Genomic DNA, 21,098 nt, shown 5'->3' with positions numbered 1-21,098 from the left:
TTTTATGACAAGTAATTTTAAAGGTTCAGTGTGTAGGATTTAATGGCAGCCAACTTAGCACCATGCGCCTAACCCCTTGTCTACGATGGGTCTAAAAAAAGCTAAAACAAAATACAAAAGACGATTTTCAAGAGACAGTATTTGGTTTTTCTATTTTGGGCTGCTGTAGCGACATTATGGAGCAACCTGACGGACACCATGGAAGATGACCCGTCCCCTCTGTAGATAGTTTAAGGTGCTTATTCACTAATAAATATATTATTATTAATACTATGTTCCATTTCTGCCAAGAGAACGCCAAAGTCTTACCAAGTGGTATTATTGCTTGTGCAGCTGTCGCAAAGTCATGAAAACTGAAATAAATGGTGCATGCTGTCTGCCTGACTGGATCGCCAATCAACCAATGATTTTCCTAGTAGATTTTGTGCCCCATGGCAGACAAAAAGGCATATTGAAAGCTCGATTAATAGGGAACCAATCTAAAGTCCGACGACATCATCATTCTATAGCCATTACATTGTTACTTCATAATGATACGATAAAACAACAAACTCTTCTATTGTCAATTTAATCAACAAAATTAATTCAAACAAAGTTACTAGCCATATAGTTGCCATGTTTGCTTCATGTTTGCTCCTATTTCTAGTGTGATATTATAAACCAGGTGTAGGTTTATCATATAGTCGTTTTCTATGTTTATGAACAATTTCAACAGAGATAAATCATTAGAACCATTACAAGAAAAACACGTTTAAATGAGGCTTGTTGTTACTTCCGAGCAGACTGCTGCCCTCAAAAAGCTAATGAGCCTCATGTGGGGGGTTTGGTGGACTCATCCAACACCCTGTGCTCTCTGGAAACTTTTATCGTCAATATAACAGTAGTTCTCATTTTTAGTCGGTTATTATACACTGCCATCATTGTCATGATGTGTGAAACTAATAAATAACTGAGGAAGGCCGTGCAGTTGACCTAAAATGGGGTTTAGAATTTGAAAGCACCAATCGGCTGGAAAATGAAGCTGCTTGCTCTCATTAAATTTAAAAACTTTGCTTTTCACTAAAATTTGTGATTAATATCTTACAGTGTACAAACACCATCTTATAATCACAGCATCAAACCTTCCATGTGAAGACAACCTAGTTGTCCTAGTTAAGTGACATGATAGTCTAGAACCAGTGAATTCAGCTGTGGGTTTTACATCAAACACAGGGCTATGGGAAGTTTTCTATACTGCTCTACTGTATTTACCATCTGAATCCAGATCATCATCCTCTTTCACTACAAGAAAGATAGAGAAGAAATCATCATATTGTGCAAATCTTAAAGGTTCAAGAATCTCATATTACAAAGTAATAAAGGTAGCTAACATACAGGGAAAGTGCTACAGTCTACTGCTGAGAACAGGGCGCTACGTCTCCCATTAGGACAACATCAGTGGTCTCCATTACACTATAAAGTGAGAAACACATGTCCCTATATGGCATACAACATTCCAGTTATGCGATGCTTAAATATGTAAGAATGAATGCTAACACATACACACACACATACACACAAACAGACAAATAATTTTGCGAGATTTACCCAGTCTGATCTCATCGTAAAGATGCTCCTCTGGTATGAAGAGTGATTAACAAGGGTGTGATGACATGAACAGGAAGACAGAGATGAGTTTATGAGTGACTGTCTGTGTGTTTGGGGTTTGGTAGGTTGGGGTGAAGAGGTTAATCATCTAACCATAACTGAATCAACAACATGTTGATGTTTAAACGATATCAGAGTTGGCTTCCAGGTTCAAACAATGCAGTGGATATGTATATCACATATGTGCATATTTACACACACGTAAACTAGCATTTACTTGGATCTAATCAACATCCCTGAGATGCTTGTAGATGCTTTCTGATTTGTTCCCCACCTTAATCAGGAAGATGAGACAGGACAAAGACAGAGAAATAAATCCTCCTACCGTTTCCCCTCTCTTTCACCTGCCTTACCTCCTCCTGTCCTCCAGTGCAAATGAGCCCTATCACTATTAGCAACTCATCCATTTATGAATGCAGATCAGATGAAATGCATTATGTATCAAACCAAGGGACACCCATCCATAAAAGAAGTGGCTTCTCACACCTAGCCTATCACCAGGCACTAGCACCAGGAGGGCTGGGCATTCCCTGGTACATGACTACATGATAGGACTACTGCACTAAACAACAAAAACGAACCTTTAACATGAACCTGAGCTGCCTGGGCTCTAAGCTGTATAACAACCAGTTGACATCAGTGATGTATTTCTCAGTTTACATCTCAGGTCTACAGAAGCATAGTGAATTCAACACAGTAATGGTTATGATGGTCAGTGTTGCATAACAGAGCCAGATGGTTTACTTGGCTGGGCCATGGTGCTGGCAGCCATGCGACTGTAAGCTTGTTTCCTGCATGGCCAACATGAAAGAACGGCAAAACACTGTGTGTTCACATTAGTGGCAGGGTTATGGATTCAGCTGCACCGACAAAAAAAAACAGTGACAGCATATCCATTCAGTAGATGGAGGCAAACTGGGTGCTGTTGAGTCATCACATTCCCGATAACATTTGTGTCAACATCAGTATGCATCACAGTTTCAAACAACGCTGTATCGTTCGGTTTTGTTCTGCAAAAACACAAGTCTGAATTGTTCAATCTGAATTGTTTATCATCAGCTTTAATAATTCCTGTGTAAATGACAGCAGAGTTTCCATAAAAAAGACACAATAGAAGAAGAAGCATCGAAAAATACAGGGGGAGGTCTGTTGGTAAAAGCTTTTAAGGTCAGAGAAGCTAGAAGACAGAAAACATCTAGACAAGGATGGAAATACCATAGTATCTATGCAGGCAGAGAGAAGGGGTTTTGATAGTATAGAAAGGTGTTTGTGTGTTGTTTGCTAGCCAATGTTTGTGAGGAAGAGGGAGAAATATGTTTGTGTGTGCGAGTGTGTGTGTATGTGTTTGTGTGTGTGTGTGTTGTGGTCCTTTGCACAACATCCAAATTGAAATTCCAAATTGACCCTTAATCTGTACTTCCTGTGCCTCTGTAGATCTGAGAGGAACATGAGAGGTCTGCATGACCTGCATGAGTGCAGCCGCTCTCTCCCCAGCCTTTCTGAGGACGTGAGGGAACTGGTTCCATTAAGCTAATGTGGGTTTGATCCATGGTGATATATGTGAAGTGGCAGGATGTAGGGTGTGGGGTCAATGTGGAGCTGGGTGTCTGTGGACAGGTGATAAGAGGAGAGAGAAAAGCAGTTGTACGTTCAGGGGGTGTACTGTCAGAGAGGAGAAACAACAGTTTGTGTATGCATACCAACAACCAAAAGGCACACAGGACCTGTTTGAATTTGCATGCCCTCTCCTTGAAGTACTGAGATTATACACATATCTCAAGTGGATTCAAACAGGACCAGGAACTAATTGCTACACTGTATGTGAAGGGTTGACACACTGAAGTGTATAGGGAGAGACACAGGGTGAGAAGAATATTATGGAGTTTACCTTCTACGTCATTACAGTCATAGTCTTGAGTGAAGCATGGATGGAGACAAAAGCACACACACAAACACATAAAAGCGAAGCCACGGCACCTCTGTGTAGAGCAGAAAACAGCACATTTACAGAGTGAATGAAATGATAATTCAATGTCAAGCTCAAACGACACTGAAATGACTTCCAGGTTGAGAGATTACATAACTGCTTTGCAGTCAAAAACAGAGTGAAGTAATGGTGTGCTTTGTTGTCTGAAAAGTATGAGAGCAAATGAAAGTGTGCTTTTTAACTCTCCAACAAACCCAGCTCCGATAGTCATGAAAGCCACATGTAGCCATGAACTTTACAGGAGATCCTAAACAGCAGTAGTGGGGATAGAACGCTGCTGACATGCTATGAAAAACAGAATATTAACCGCTGTAGGGTCAAGAAGTAGTGATAGTTGGTTAAGTGAGGGTATAAAATCTGTAGTGACACAAATAATAGTAGACAACCTACCTTTAACTCTCTCTCCACGGTTGAGTTGGATCTCTCCCTCTCCCTGTGGAGTGTAGGGCTTGACCACGATGAAGGTACGTCCTGGGACAGCACTGTAGAGTTTACGTTTGGGCCCACGGGGGCCCGTCAGCGCTGGAGGGGTGTGATGAGGGGGGCTTGGGTCTCGCTGCACTGAGCCGGGGCTGTAAACAAACACATATGTTACTGTGGTGATTCCAGGGAGCTGGTAACTGAAGCCCGTTGTCACCGACATGGTCGTCAGTGGGACAGCAACCTGGTGACACCCCCTGGTTGTAACAGTGGCCAGGGAGGGATTCATAAACACGTCCCGGTGCCTGCCGCTCAACAGTCAACAGTCAGTGTTCCATGGGAGAGTCATGAGAGGAGAGTACACTCCTCCCAACCACACTCTCCCCCTCCTCCTCTTCTTATTCCCTCTCTTCCTTCCTTAATAGCAGAGAAAATATCCTTCTTGCTCCCTTTCACCCTCCTTCTATCTCTCCCCTCTACCCCGCATCCTAACCGATGTAGAAGCCGAAATGTTTAACGGCAAGAGGGACTGTACTCTTTCCTCCTCTGTGTGGGTCTGTCAGATGTGTCTGGAAGCCCCCCTTAGTCAGACACATCTTGAGTTAGGGCTCCAGCAGAAGCCCTTCTCCAGAGAGGGGACAGAGATCCCCCTGTGTGTCCCCAGTATTAGCTGCTCCAGGCTGGGCTACAGATCCTGCCTCGTCCTTGGGTCCTTGATCTCCAGCTGTGGAGGAGAGAGGCTGGGTCTGCTCCCCGACTCCCGCTTCTTCTCCCGGGAGTCCTGCCGTGTCTGCCTCTCCTCTCCCCTCCACCCCTCACACACACACACGCTCTCACACACACTCACACACACTCTGGCAATGCTGCTGCTACTGCTTCTGCTGCTTCTGCTGCTGCTGCTGCGCTCCGTGGCTCCCCTCCCCTTTGACGGCTCGCTCACACTCACACACCACAAGCCCTCTGTGTGCATTCTAGCTGTGCGCACAGGCACATACACAGACAGCCCCCTCCACTCTCGCTAACATTGCACCTCCGCAAGCATGGCATACGCCACCACCAGCATGTCGCTAACACATCGCTGACACTCACATACACACACTAGTCCCAGAGCACGATTGATCTCCTTCTGCCTGTCTGCCTGCAAGCGTGCATGCGCCATGGCTCCCTGAGGCAGGCTGCTAGAGTATGTGCATGTGTGTGTGTGTGTGTGTGTGTGTGTGTATGTGTGTGTGAGTGACTGTGAGTGTGCTTGTGTGCAGTGGGGCGGGGGGCAAAAAGGCTCCAGCCCATTTGGTTTAATTGTCGCTCCTCCCTCTTTCCCTTCGCCTTGAATCTCCTCCTTCTCTCTCTCATTCTCTTGCTTCCATTTCACCCTCCTATCGCTCTCCTTCTCAACATTTCTTCGCATTGCATCTTCACTCTCTCTCCTTTCTTCCCTCTCTCTCTCTGGCGGTGAATTCTACACTACTTTGCCACCGCTGTGTGAGTTGCAATGAGCATCATTCTGATGCTGGTGCCGTCACAGATTTCTCTCAAGCATCTTTGGACACACATCAAAACAAATGGGATACATATAATTAATGACATACATATTTAATAAAAAAAGAGGCTCTGCTTTGTATGTATTACAAATTGTTTATTCCCTGCAACAAGTGATTTGATTATGCTCCTGGACTGGAACTCTTGATGCTAATCTCTGCCGCTTTCCTTAAAAGACTAGAAATCTCTAAACACCTTCATCCCTGTCTATACACCTTTCGACCTCTTTCAGTCTCTTGCCATTCTTCCCCCGGCACGTTGTATTAGTTACTTCATAGCCTTCATTCTAACATACACCTGATTCCAGCCCCCTGTGCCCTTTCCCCTTCCCTTCTCCATCCCTCTGTCTATGCCTTTCCCCATTTCAATCCTTGTTTGTCTCTTTCTCTCATCTGCTCCCTATTGCTTTTCTTGCTCTCCCCATCTAGCACAGCCTCTCTTTCTGTGTCCCCTTCTCCATCGAGACAACGGCTTGCTGACGGCTTTCCAATTACCGCAGGGACTGAGGGGCCTGGATGGCTGCCGCATGTTAATGTCTGAGCCCCAGCACTGAACATCAGCAGCACACACAGCTGAGGGGGGGGGGGGGGGGGGGGGGGATCAGGGATATGAGGCTATGTCAAAGTGACAACGACAGACAAAATGAGATCCCTTAAAGGACACCTATTTCAGTGACTCAAATCCGCTTCCTCCACTCACACACCTCTCCAACGCCATACACCTGCTGTGAAGTTATGAACACAGCTTGACCCAAGATGCTCCCTGTAGTTGAGCTGATGATGCTCAGGGTGACATATGTTCTCGATGTGTTAGACAGAAGGTGAGGGTGGAGCTGGTTTCTGTTCACTTCTTGCCTTGTCTTTTGTAGTTCTTTCTTTCTGTCTCTCTGGTTCTTTCTTTCTTCTTCTTAGTGTAGTTGATGAGCCAAGGCAAATTTTCTTTACATTTAAGGTAAAAATACTCAACAACACTTGAATGACCACAGATCAGATTTTAGAAATCTTAATCATCCATAACAAAAATTTGACAAGCCTACTTTCAATGTTAAGATTTTACAATATTTCATGCAAAAGCATTTTCTGTTAGAAGTTAACTCAATATAGCTACCACTGAAAGCAATCGTATCATGATCCATCCGTCAGTTGAATTTGGTAGCATCCTAGAATTTTACATTATTTCATATCTTCTCTGGCTGTAATATAGTTTAATAGCTGAAAGGTCGACCAGAAAGCTACGTACAATCACTTTGAAATTAGACCAAATGAGAGCAAAGAGGAGACTTTTCTTTGTTAAATTGACCAGGAAACTTTAAAAAGCAATTCAATGATTTCTAAATAATCTTTTATCTGCACTCAAGAGGGACGTGCCAACTATTTAGTGTTCTTGCCTATCTATGTTGCATTTGTTGATATTTTTGAAAAGGATTCATGCCTATTCCAAAATTATCTGTATCCTTTCATCGGATATTTACATGATAGAAGATGCTTTATGCATTTCCAAACATTTCCATCTGTATTTCACCTCTAGACCATTCAGATCATCCAGCTAAGGTCTCTTATTTATACTCTGCTCCCTCCGCCAATCCAAGGGGTGCCATCCCTCTGGAACAGTCTCCCCCCTGTTAGATCACAATATGTATGTACAACATGTTGTTTAATTTTCTGTAGCTGCATCCTGTGCAGCACTGAGTAACTTTGTTTGAAAAAGTGATCTATAAAGACAATCTCACTCAAATGCTATCTTGTCTTGTTGTTCATGTTTACTGCTGGGTACTGTATAGTATTCTACCTTTCAGATGTTTCATTTGAGCGTGTTGTTCCTTTTTTTCCCCCAGAAGCAACAAATATTTTACACATCTAATACTCTGTGTTTCAATTTTAACATTCTACTTGCTCGATGAATTTTGCATGATGACATGATTCACCGTTTTCATATGCAAACTTGTGCAACATTTTTACAGAACAGCTTTTGTTTTCTTGCTTATTATGGTTTTTTTTATTACAACTTCTTCTCTTTCACTGTGCCTCATTATAGGTGGCTTTTATAAGATACAGCTGTAGGATCCATTACATGTATACACACAAGTACACACAGGTAGACACATATACACAAACGTCTAATGCGGTGTATAACAAAAGCTCTATCGTCTTCGACATCAGCCTTGCTTCTGTAACGATGGCAACTGTCAACAAAAGGAAAGAAAATAAAGCCAACAAAAGCACCGATAAGTCAATTATTGTCAATGAGCTTGGATTTCTAAAACAATCCATTTGTCATAGATCACATGTATTAAAATCAAGTGCTATTGTCCTTTGCTGACCATTTCCTCGCTATATCATCTCACGGATTCAAGCAATCTTACTGATTGAAAAACATTGCACTGAAGCTATTGAATAAGGCAAAAGTAATTCAGCTTCCACAGATTACTGTGACCCTGACTCCCAATATGTTTTTTATTCCTCATGTAAGCAAAGGCAAAATATCATTAAAATGTACATTTTCTATTATGCATACTTGCTATTAACTATGGATGAGGTTTGAAGTACAATTTGTGTTAAATCAAGGGTCAACACTTGTGTCTTATCAAATGCTTGATTAGGATCAATGAGCCCACTAAAGACAGGTTAACATTTGAACAGCTCAATAATGAGTCCTGCTGCCGCAGTTTTTTGTCAAAATCTGCCAACGACATATAAAAGTCAAAAGATTCAACTGGAAATGTCATTAAATGGCATTTACAAAGATGCTATCACACTAAGCAGCTTCCATGTAGCTTTTTCTCACATGACTGCCTCGCCTTCTCAGGTAAATGGCTTTTTCCTCAAATAGCCCAGCTCTCTAAGTTGAGATGAGCACATCATAAACACAGTCATAATCAGCATCACACTTTGCATCCTAATGATCATCGGTCTGTCCTTGATTTGCTGCACTTGAATGGATATGTGCTCTCTCATTCTTTCTTGCCTAATGTGGGAGTGTTTATGGATATCAAGGTGGAGGCAGCATGTGAGACTCATTGGGCAAAACATATGAAGTTTGTGAACAACAACTCTTTATGTGCACGGACAGCTTAAGCTTTACAGAGACTTTATCGTTTAGAGAAATTAGAAGACTGGGTCAATTAGTGCGATTAACACATAACCCTAAACTTCACCTCAATTTGAGAAAGCAGAGGAGGACTGGGTAAACAACCTGCTCAACCCTTACTCACTACATTTGCATGCTTTGCCATCATTTTCAACACACTATTCACCTACATTAAAATATTTTAACTTCACTTTTCTGTGTATGTGTACATTTGTCCCGATTATGATGACAAAATTACATCACAAATGGCAAATTATTAAGTCTCAGTCTCATCGCATGAATAGCCTGTGTACTGCTCATCCTGTTTAATGACAGGGCCAATGTCTATAAACAATTTACAAAGTCCAGTCGTGTTGTGAGTGGCCTTGCTCTTGAGTACATTTGGAAGAAAGTCCTAAACAACCCCTTCCCCTACACGGTAATCTAAAATTCTTGTGGTCTCTAGGTATGTCCTGAATACCATTTTTGGGGCTTCAAAGCTAAATTGAGATATACCTGCTAATCTACAAGAAACCAAGTTCGCCACGTATCTGTAACTGAATCAGGTGCTTCTCAGACAACAAATGAAGACAACAAATGTTCAACGGAAACAAGGGGACTGAATAAATTCATACATTTACAGCCTTTAATTGTGCAGACCAACTACCTCACTGACAATATTCCCACAAATATTTTATGCTTTAATAGTGGGATGTGGGGCCATCAAACTTGTGGTCATTCTTCACTTTTATATTTCCCTATTATTGTAATTAGGGTAGATGTCAACCATTCTCCCTGCTTCCAAAGTCTCAAAATCAACTTGAAGAGAAGGGGATGCTCCCTCCCTGGTCTTCATGCGAGTGGGTGTTGACACTACTTAAACGCCATTGAGAAGCTTCTAGTTCTTATTCAGTCATTTGCCTCTTTATCGGTGCAGCCAATGCAATATCTCCTTCCTTCGAACATTGGAGGTGGTTTACCATGGCAAACTCTGAAGCTTCAAAGCATTCAGGTCAGACCGAGTGGTGTCATCCGTAAGTGAGAGTAGGTGAATCTGAGATTGACAGGTATATTGATGCGGCGTCTGCAGTAATGTAGGTGACGTAGGTGAAGATGGAGCTAAGCCTAAAGACAAGGCTCTCAGTTGCTCTACATTACAATGCCTATGGTCATGAGCTCTGGTAACTGAGAGAAAGATGGAGATCATGAATACAAGAAGGCAACATTAATTTTCCTAGCAGGGTCTCTGGGCTTAGCCTTACAAGCAAGGTGAGGGGCTTAGATATGCCAAAGGAGCTCGGAGTAAAACCTCATGGGCACATCACACCGGAGGAGACCCCAGGGCTGACAGAGAACATGTTGAAGAGATAACATATCCAATCTGACTGAATCTGGGAATGCCTCATGATCCCCCAGGAAGGGCTTGAGGATGTAGCTGTCAAGAAGGACATCAAGGCTACCATGGTTATCCTCCTGCTACCACGACGCAGACTGGGATGCTTGGCACAAGATGCTAAAAAGCATTTAAGGTACATGAGGTGCTGGCATTTCAAAGTTCTGTGACTGGAGTTACTGGCAGTCACGTATTTGGAGACAATTTGTTAACCAAATCCACACTGTGTGATGTATTCTGAGCCTGATTAACACTTAAAATCAGCTACACATATTGTACATGTCTGTAACACTGCATGAAATGACCATATTGTTGATTTATCATGTGCAGACACTATCAGCCTTTTAAACACAGATGATGATACAAAGCCTCATGGACTACAGTTGGCCTATCAGCATCACCTTTAATTCCGATGTGCACAGACCAATGCTACTGTGCATGCCTTTGATGTAGGTTCTCCACAGTGAAACAGAAGGAGCTCAGCTCTTTATCGTCTCCTCCTCTTCCTCCCTATTCCTGTCCTCCTTTCTTCTCTGTGTACCTCAGCCCTTTGGCTGTGTTAAGACGCCATGGATAATCTACATGCCAGCAGCCACTGGTGTGACTAATGCAAAAAAGAGGGAGGGATACAGGGTGAAAAAGAGGTGAGGAGAACAGCAACAAACAAAGAATTAAAAGGTGATGTTGGGCTTGTTGCCATCACACAACACATGAGGGGACGCGATACAGCACATCATCAGGTAATGATACAGTTTCTCAGTCTCTGTCTCTCAGTGAAACTGCCATCTAACACAACAATCTTACATGACAACATGTTTTAGCAAATGTTGACTGACTTTGCAAAGAAGATTTGGTCCCTTGTGATCAAATCTCCTGGCACACTTTCCAGAGAAAGGATAGCAAGAGCTCATCATGACATTCAAACATTTTTGTCGAGCTAATGGTCTCAGGGGTGATTAGATCAGTGCTGGTAGTTATTTAATAAACTAAGCTGTTTGCTTTTTGAACATATCTGTGTCTTACCAAACCTGTCAGATTGTATGAAAAATGTTTTATCCTAAAAAATACTGGTGAAAAAACACATTCACCATGACAACTACAAAGGAAGTTGGTTGAACGTGTAATCTTTGTGTTCTGTGAAGAGTGACACGCTGGAAATGGAGATGATAAAAGTTGGTTTCTTCTGCTCAGCAATATCATTTCTGTCAATCTGACAGTTTGAGAGCAGTCTTTCCAAACAAAGACTGATATCTAGGTCCTAAGGTGCACAGCTCAATAATATCACAATTTGTGACAGTGACACTGCCAAGACATTGTCATCTTGATGATTAATTATCTCTTTGTATTGACAGCACATCATGGTAAGTAACCAATTAACCTCTTATGACAGAGGGCAAATTTGCTTCTGAATAAACTTCTGCCATGTTATCAAATTATCCCTCTGTGTCATGTCTATGACTACGATGTCTACTATATTGTTGATTGCATCAGTTCGAGAGATTTTTATGCTTAAACCTGACTTCATCACAATCTAGTCTTAAGGGGTTACTCTGGTATTTTTAAACCTTTTTACATATTTTGGTATTATATAATATGATAAATAGGTACAAAAAGTTTTGGAATTGTTTTTGCAACTGACAGACTCAGATTGTTACTCTAAGCGTCTGACAACATCATGGAACAAAAATGATTAAAAAAAAACAGATGAGGAACAAGAGGGATCAAAATGGGTGACAAGGGAACAGCGCGTTGAACCAGAATGTTTCCACGTATAACGCAATAAATTAAGGGATTATTTGGGGTTGGCACTTGTTGCATTAGTGGAGAACCAAGACAGTAACCAAGACAGTAATTTTCTGTTGTTTGTGTCAAGTTTGAAGACGGTTTTGAGATGATCTGCAAGGTAAAAAAAAACTTTTTTCAACCAGTCCAGTGGCTATAAGGAGAGAGATATAACAAAAAGAGTCATATGCTTTAACAAAAAGGTCTGTCGGTGGACACTTTTTGTTTTTGCTGGCTTTTTGTACCCTTTAGTCATTTAGATGTAGCTCCCAGGTTTAAAAATACCGGGATTACCCTTTAATAAGACACTCTGACCTGAGCTATCTATATTCTCCCTATTGTTTCCATCTAAACTTTCTGCTGAAGCCTGGCCAAGCCATCCAAGCCTGGCAGCAATGCACACGTGAAACGAGGAGGAAGTGATGGTGAGTTCCACAGGAACTTGCTGGAGTCTGCCGTTGGGCGGGCTGTTGACCGGCCAAGCTAATTTCACACTCCCCTGGTATCCATTATGCCTCTAGAGTTACCATGGGCATAAACAGAAGGTCAGAGAGAGAAACAGAGAGGGGGAGGGAGAAATATTAGAGGGAAAATATTCAAGGACAGCATCAGTCTCACTTGGGTGCAGGTTCTGGCCATGGAGACCAGCTGCTCGTTTTGGGCTTTTTATACATTCACCTCACTTTGATACTTGGTATAAGGGTAATGCACACTGAAGAACAAGGTCTCAACTCCCTGTGTACAGAAGGCCATTTAGGCCAGGACACAGCAGACACACTAAACCTGCTATCCTCTTTCTTTTTCATTTTCTTCACACTCGAGCTAATCAGCTTTGTACAAAATGAGCACAGTGACAGTGCAAAAGACATGTCTCTTTGTCAATGAATGTTAATGCCAGATACAGCAAAGAAAAATCTGCTAAATTTGTAACCGTTTGACAGTAAGACAGGGAGGTGGTCAAGCCCCCCAGAGTGAATGTACGAATTAACTTCATATAATTAAATTTAAGAATTTGAAAGTCTATGCAATTTAATCCTTTAAGACTTTCAGACCTTTGTGAGTGATACGTGCATGTTTCACCATTTAATAAAGGATGGTGGCTGCTTTTCTGGCTGCAAACCATAGATTAATGGCTCTGTGTGTACATGTTGGTGTGTATGTATGAATGACAGAATGAGAGGCAGAGAGACAGGGAGAGAGAGTCTTTGATGGATGGAGTAAAGTGACAGGAGAGTATTAGAGGGAGACTGGAGTGCGTCTGGAGATGTGTCTGTAATGCAATTCCCTTGTGAGACATTGGACTGTATCACACAAACACACTCATACACACACATAAGAGCAGTGTGTGGCATCCAGGAATCACATTAGGTGTGTGCTGTAGGTAGGGGATCTTGCTCTGACATATGATCATAATAAAAAGCTTAACAAACCAAGTGTCAGCAAACCACTTAAATCTGTTGCTCTGAGATGTGATCAGAGCCCCAGTTTATTGTGCTGTTCGTCTAATGGTTCAGAGTACCAGGGAGGAGATTTGTTCCAGCACCCCCAGCAGCACAACTACATCTGTGGATTTATGTATCAATCGAGTGACAAGCTGTTTTGAACTGAGTGGCCCGTCCAATGACATTACTCATAGCTCTAATTTCGGAATGTATCCTCTGTCTCTCCGCCTCTCTCTCTCTCACACACACAAACTGACACACATTCACAGCTTGGCAGCCTTCAATTGGTCCCCATGGTGATCATTATTAGTCGCCATCCATCTGTCTGTCTCTGAACTGTACAAGCACCCATGGCCATAGCTGTGTGCAAGTGGCTATACATACAAGGTCACAGGTACAAACACACACACTGATTTGAAGAATGTTGTATGGCCTATATCCTCCCAGCAGGGAAAACGCTGCATTTCGTCCATGCTTGTTACATAATTAGGGTGGTTGTCTGTCTATGCCAGACACACAACACTCCACTGATCGTTGCCCTCATACCATGACAGGGGCACAGGCCACACAACAGCTACTGCAATTACAACAGACCTCGTGCTAATCAGAGTTTAAATCCGCCACTATGAATCTGATACCAATTTATCAACATGCTGAGTAAATTCCCAGTTAATGCTTTATACAGATGGTTTTCTGGGCAGGGTTCAAGTACAGTTTCGACAGGAGAAAGACATTCATGTGTGCCTGGGACTGATGTATGAATAGTAAACAAGATTTTGCACTGATTTTTGACTGATGTTGTGTCATGTTTATTACCCGCAGCAGGCGATAGCAGATGAAACAAGATGCAGAATACTGCCTGGTGACTAACAAGTGATTCAGACACATCACATGGGGCCTTTTGCTTCTTGAAATTTGGTTTAAATATCAAAGTAGAGGCGTAATCGCAGGGCCAATCACAGATCATCTATTTAAAGTGAATAGCTGCCAAGACTGGCAAGTGTGAGACATGAATTAGGAGCAGGAAGAAGAAGAGATTTGCTTGTTTACAAAGCTCTCTCAAAACTTGCTCAGTGGAGAAATCACCAGAAATAACATATGGGGTTGAGCTGAGGTCAAAGCAAATCTTACAAACCTGAGTCTTCCACGGTGGCCATGTCCGTGAGGGTAGCCATGACTATGGGACCTCCTGGGAACCGGCCTGTCCTCCTCATGCATGTGATGTAGCGAAGGTGAGCGGGAATGAGAGGATCTGGAGCTGCCTGTACTCTGGAGACTGCTGTCAGGGATCTCTCCATGACGGCTCTGACACAGAGCAGAAAAAGAGATAAGTATCATATGCACATGTAAAATATTCTTCACTGAAAAATAAAACCATTAAAATCATAATGTGACATTTGTTGGGACCTCTACCAAACAGTCATGTTTTCTTACATCACTATGGTACTTTGTCACGCATTTTACCTAACACAATATTGCAGCTTCTTGTGCAACCAAAAGTACAAAGAGACTATTAATGTATAAGATCAAATTGTGTAGCTTTGTCTACTCTCAACTTCATGCTAAAATGAGCACACACCAATAAAAAATTCAAACACACCCGACAGCCTCACTTGCTTCATCTTACCTCTCCGAGGCTGCTGTGCTGCTGCCCAAGAGCTGGCAGACTGCGCAGTGAGGGGACAGGGGAATGACCCTGACGGCCACGGATTTCTCTGGGGACCTGACTGTGGATGTGATCATGGTCCCCATTCAGGTTGTTGTCACTAGCAGAGCGGAGCAAGGAACGTGGTGAGGGCAGGGGGCCAGGCATTGCACGTCGACGGTTAGTGTAGGAGGGGGTCTCCCTGAAAGGCACTGAGAGGACAAAGAGACAAATGCAGGATATGAAGAATCTGCAGCCAGCAGAATAAACAGAATGATGGGGAAATAACTGCAACTCTACACATCCCAAGGTCACTCAATGTGTCTAAAGCTTGTTACTAGGGGCATTAATCTCCATTTAATTTAACAAGTATAACGAATATAATGAAATATAAGGTAATTTATTATATCTACTGTATTCTGCGCCTCCATGTATCAGTGAATGTATGTTTTTTAATTCTGTGATGTTTTGTCATCTCATGTAGTATGTTTAAGATGTTCAACATGACACAGAGGTAAGAAATAAACTAAAAACTATAAAATACACTCAATCTTTTATACAAGGATCAAATGATAGAGTGGATTTGGTGCTGACGGGGCTGCAGTAAAGCAAAGATCATTGAAACACAGTTGTATCTTGTCGATCTTGTTATTATTTTAATATTAATCACTAAATTTTAGTGTAACCTTGGAACCAAATATTCTCATCATGACAAATTCCATCTTGCTGAAATTATTCACAATGTGTGTTTGAGTTCTATAGCATAAGGACAGAGTAGGAAACTAACAATTAGAATAAATTAACAATTAAATCCAAACATTACATGTGATACTTATCTTACACGTTTTAGTGTTAGAAGGGATCAAATATTAGACAGTGGGCTGTTACATCTTGTGCACACTAGATGGCAGAGTTTTCCTGTATGTTCATGTCACAGAGACTATGTTCAACTCGGCAGGGACCCAATAAGCAACTGAAACCTTCTCCACATCTCATACATTTCCATCTCCTTTCCTTCATTGCCCCACACCTCTCTATATAGCCTATAATCACTTTCCTTGAGATTCTCCACTATCAACGCTCAGCCATCCTTCAGTCTGATGTCTCCTGGACACTACATTAACATTTAAATCACACACTGAAGGAGCTTGGTCATATACTGCCACTATTGACGACTTACCAACATCTGATGCTTTGTGGACCTTTATGATTTCAGCCAGATCAAAGTTTCCTGCTATAATAGCCACCTGGAGGTGTGGAAAAGAGAGGAGGACACGGAAGGGAAAACACATAAGTGCAAATTTCATTCTATGCAAACAGAAAAAAAAAAAAATAGATATAAATATTTTTTCATCACTCTTTATTCTTATAAATGTTTCACACAGTTAGTCCTGCAGGCTGGGGGCTGTTACACTGCTTAAGTTTTAAATGGTAATCAACACATTCAATGTGGTTGCGTTAGGCTTTGTAAGACAAGCTATTCAATCCATCCAGCTAGGACACATCGAGGATGGAAAGTAAAATAACACACACAGAAACATGCAGTGGTTCTTGGATACCACAAGTACCTGAAAGGCGGTCTGGCTGTTGTAGTTCTTTATCTCTTTATTTGCCCCTCGGAACAGGAGAACTCTCGCACAGCTATCCTGAAAGACAACAGAGACATATTATATATGTATATGACTAGGACTAACACACACGCCGATCCTGTGGGTGCCATTTTCAACTTTCTAATTGGTCTCTCAATTAGAGATGCATATATACAAGTAAGTACTGTGCCATGAAATGTATTTTGTCCTTAGTGTTTGCAGCAGTGTAGACAGGATTTTAAATATCACATTAAGTACCCCTGAAGTGTCAAATCTACTCTTTGTGTATTAATTATTGCGAGGTCTTACTTGCAATATTGCTAACGCGCCAAAAGAGGGAAACATTAGCAGATATTTACCTATTTTACAGAAAAAAATCAATGTGTACTCACTAAAAAGACTAAAGAAACTGCAACATAGACAGAACTAAATAAATATGAAGTTGGTAGCAAAACAAAACTTTGTGCTGTTGGTTCAGGGTGTCACGATTTCTATTTGAGGTCAATCAACTCACTGGTACCAGAGGTTACTCTGACAGTTCAGGGGTGTTGGGTTTATTTTTCTTACTAAGCGATCCTTTATTGGGACAGGTTACTCTGAATAGACCTAAGAAACCAAACTTTCTAACAAACTGTATGTCAACATTTTGCTGTTTTTTTGTTGAATCCCCAGAGGTTGGTCTTTTCTGTTGAATTCCAAACTCTTCATTTTTGTGAATGTAATTTGAACTTGTCTAACCCTGACCTGCAAATAGCCACCAGGATAAAGTCAATCTGTTGTTGTAAAATACTGATCTGTTTATCTTTTTAAAAATCCAGAATGAAATCAGTCTGACGATGGCACAGCTTCAGTTTGGGGAAGAAAAACAAAAAAAACATGTTCAAATTGGTAAAATTGAATGGAATCCTGATCTTGAAATCAAAGTCAAATTGAATCTTCGATTTGGAGAATTGTGACACCCTAACAACTGCAATTTTTGGTTTTAAAAAAAGCAGTTTATTGAGTGAAATACATTTTTACTGGGTTGTGCAGTGCGACAGTCGTTGCCAGCAGCATTACAAGCAACATCTTTGATCACCTCCAAAAGAAACATCGCTGCAAGTATGAGGACTGTTTGAGGATGACTCAGACAGAGGTAGCTTGGGGTAGAGTGAACAAGGACAACCCTTGAGAAAAGCCTTGTGCTGCACATGTGGCTGTCTCCACAACCTACTTCACATAGGAGTATGAAGGTTCGGGCGGAATATGGAGGTGATTAAATTAATATTTCATGTTGAAGTAATGAGAGGCTATCAAAACATGGACACATTGCTTTTTTTAACAGTTAGTACTAGAAGTGTTTGCTGGCTATGTTTGCACAGCTTTAATTAGAGTCTAAATATTAGTTAAATACTTCTACTTCTTTTCTCTTACATTACTATCAAGTGAGTGCCAACACTGCTTTCTTTATTTCTCTCTCTTTTTTTCCCTTTTACACACATGCATTCATACAAATAGATATTCTCCTTGAAGCCATGTGCAGAGTTTAAGACCTTCAACATCTCTGAGTTGCTGTTCTGCTCACAACCCCAGCACAAACAACAAAACTAAACTCAGACCAGGTGTACCGATCAGAAGATAATCCACTTTGAAAAAATCCAAGACTGTGTGAGAGGTGCAAATGTGATGCATTCTCTCCCAGACAGTATGTGGGTATCTAACAAAGTAGCAGGTGAAAACAGCACAGAATGGATATACATGAATGGTTGAAGAAGGCAACGTAAATGTACTTTTAATTTACAGCTACATTTACAACACCATACATAAAGTGAGCCCTGCACATACTTATCTAAAGATCAACTAACTGAGATAACTGATATAAGGCATAACTAATAATAATATAAATAATATCTAATGCCCCCCTCCTGATATGTACAATCCAACAGACACTGAATCTAGTCTATATAAAGAAATGATTCCCATTCAAACTGTTATGGACAAAGGCTTTAAAGCATGGATGAAAGCGATGTATGCACAGTATGTAATATCAGTCTGCAAACATTTCACCCAAACACAGCTACCCTTAAGTTACAAAGCAGCTGTTTGAAGCGCTGTGAGAAATGGAGCGAGCAGAAGACACAGACACAAAAACACACACATCTTCAGCTCTGCAGAAATAAGCTCCGATGGCTGACAGTCATCGACTTCTGAGCCCTGTACCATTATAGCATCGTGATTAAAAAGCCCCCCCACTAGAGAGCACAAAAAAGTAGTATGTCAACTCAGAGTTTCTGTGAGGCAAGAATTTGTGACATGTGGGAGAGAAAGTGAAGAGAAGTTTGCTGCTGCTGACTGACTAACACGATGTCTTCATCTATTTTTCTTAATAAACCAGCTCAGTTAGTCAAACCCAAGACACCTGGTTACAAATGTGTGAGTTTCTTTTCTGCAGGCCGTTATTAATGCGTTTCTCTCATCTTTGCTCTTGTTCTTTGTGCTTTCTTAGCTTAGCTTCCTCGGTACAGCTAGCCAGCAACTTTGTTTCAAGCTTCTGAGCCTGAACACGGATAAATTACAGTAATGTGTTGCAGAGACGAAGACACTTTTATTCCCAGCACTTCAGAGCGTTAGTGGGAAACAATAGTGACTACAGCGGTATGCTAAAGATCAATTTCTGCCTTACGGTAACTGTGATGGTACACACTGCCTCCAAATCAGAAAGAGTTCCCCAACAATGATGCCATCATCCATCAAATGTTTTCACTATGAACACTGTCACTTGACAGTTCAGATGACATTGCCCAGCCCTACATCTAACATGTTGAAACTCTGTCACACAACCACTTTAACTCTTATCTTTTAACTCTTAATCCGATTATGAGGGTAAAAATATAGGCCGAAATACATACAACATTTTAGCTCATACCGTCCAGGCACTGTTTCTATAGCTATACATCTCTTGGTTACAATAAATAAAAAGAAAGAGCATGGAAAAAAAGGGATGGGCAGTCCTTACAAGAAGATCCAATACAAGCCAAGTCTTGGCATGAAAGTGTACAAGTAAGCTTAATGAGGAAGAGGTTCAGGCATTCAATGTAAAGCATGACCACAAAGCGTCATCTGGATATAAAAATTTAGTCTGAAATTAGCTCTCTAGGTGGAACACATTACAAGAAGCACAAGACAGACGGACGTTCTCATCAGTTCACAACCATACATTCTCTCTCTTTGTGTGTCAGATGGCTGCCATATTTTGTGTGTGTGTAAATTAGCACAGGCCCCTCTGGCTAAACACAGTCCAATTGTAGATTGACAGACATGGTTTTATGTCTATGTGCTGGCTGGCTGAGGGTCGATATGTAATTTAGCACAGCATAGAATTAACTGGAGTATCAGCATAATGACTCTGGTGACTATCACCACTGAGTTGCTCATCCTGGGACATGTACGCACAGATTATTTGAACACGTAAGAATCATAATAATAATGTGACTTTATTCATCAAGCAGGGTTTATCTGACAAGCCCCTCGTGTTTTATATCAGTGAGAAAACTGCATGAAGCTATCACTGAAGCACCCTCTTCTGGTAAAACACATTTGTCGATGGGAGCTATGCTGGTGCTGTGCCTGACTCTGCCCTGAACTGAGCAGGGTTCATAATGTCAACTGGGACTGACCTACATGAATGAACCTGCATTAATGAATCTGCAAAGTCCATGTAAACACACGCGGTGAATACATGGGGGTATTTGTAAATGGAGCAGGTGTTATGAATAATGCATGATTACTCTTACTGCTAATAGTCTATAGAAGTGCTAAGGCTCTAAAACATCTGAAAACCTGTACAGATAAACGCCTGAGGCTGTTAGCTTAGCTAATTGCTAACCACGCATACATTGTGCAACTGCATGCACAATGAACACACACACTGTTCTCTCTCTTCAGCATAACGAGACACAATGATCACCATTTTCAAAGTAATCTTTTTTAAATTGAGGAGCTAAGTGTGCGTGTTTTATTCAGATAAATCTTCATGTGCAATTATGTATTTGTACTTATAGACTCTGGTGACACCAAAGGTATTTTTGCCAAAGATTTGAAGAAAGATGTGTTGAATGAGGACGTTTAGAAGGAACGTATCATGAAGAATGTGTCAAGGTTGAAGAGAAACATATATGTAGCAGAAGGAAATAATTAAGAAAGATACAAAGTCATACTGAAGTAAAGCGCTATAGCTGAAGAAATGTTAGCCAAGTTCATGCCTATTTATGGCCGCTTCTAAGTGCCACATGCGTCACAGTCTTTCCTGTTATTTTAGCACGCAACATTAGAAGTGTTTTGTAACTTTCCATAAAGCCATGGGTCGATCAATAATCAATAAAAAAAATTTCCCATTCAGACCTATAGCTCTATACCATGCTACGGAGATAAAAGAACCATTGGTGGTAAATGTCATACTGTATCACTATTTAGTACATGACACATTTAGCCTTGTTATTGTTGGATGTTTGTAACAGAAGGCCCATGGCTGCCTCTTCAAAGCCTCCAGACACCATATCTATAACATGTTAAATGGCTATCTTATAATTTCTTTAATTCTTTAAAGCCT

At 41.3% G+C, this 21,098-nt stretch overlaps 1 protein-coding gene across 14 annotated transcripts in view; it reads right to left on the bottom strand.

The window, feature by feature from the left end:
• Window positions 1-21,098, bottom strand: part of shank3a (SH3 and multiple ankyrin repeat domains 3a) — a 181,015-nt gene that overhangs the window by 61,754 nt on the left and 98,163 nt on the right. For 11 of the 14 annotated variants that reach the window (XR_003984993.1, XR_003984991.1, XR_003984992.1 and 8 more), the window contains 8 exons: window positions 16,490-16,567; window positions 16,102-16,168; window positions 14,904-15,133; window positions 14,412-14,581; window positions 4,025-4,206; window positions 3,536-3,559; window positions 1,588-1,617; window positions 1,252-1,281 (listed from right to left, as the gene is read on the bottom strand). Coding sequence is in view for 11 of the 14 variants with exons in the window: in XM_030426982.1 (XP_030282842.1) it covers window positions 1,252-1,281; window positions 1,588-1,617; window positions 3,536-3,559; window positions 4,025-4,206; window positions 14,412-14,581; window positions 14,904-15,133; window positions 16,102-16,168; window positions 16,490-16,567 (811 nt within the window). In the remaining 3 variants the exon portion in view is untranslated. The remainder of the gene's footprint in view (window positions 1-1,251; window positions 1,282-1,587; window positions 1,618-3,535; window positions 3,560-4,024; window positions 4,207-14,411; window positions 14,582-14,903; window positions 15,134-16,101; window positions 16,169-16,489; window positions 16,568-21,098) is intronic. The other 3 variants (XM_030426985.1, XM_030426986.1, XM_030426984.1) reach the window with 2 other exon arrangements.

Source organism: Sparus aurata, chromosome 8 (genome assembly GCF_900880675.1).
Source record: "Sparus aurata chromosome 8, fSpaAur1.1, whole genome shotgun sequence".
Classification (NCBI taxonomy): Eukaryota; Metazoa; Chordata; class Actinopteri; order Spariformes; family Sparidae; genus Sparus; species Sparus aurata.
The sequence above is the reverse complement of the archived record's forward strand: the minus strand, read 5'-3'. Positions and strand labels throughout refer to the sequence as shown.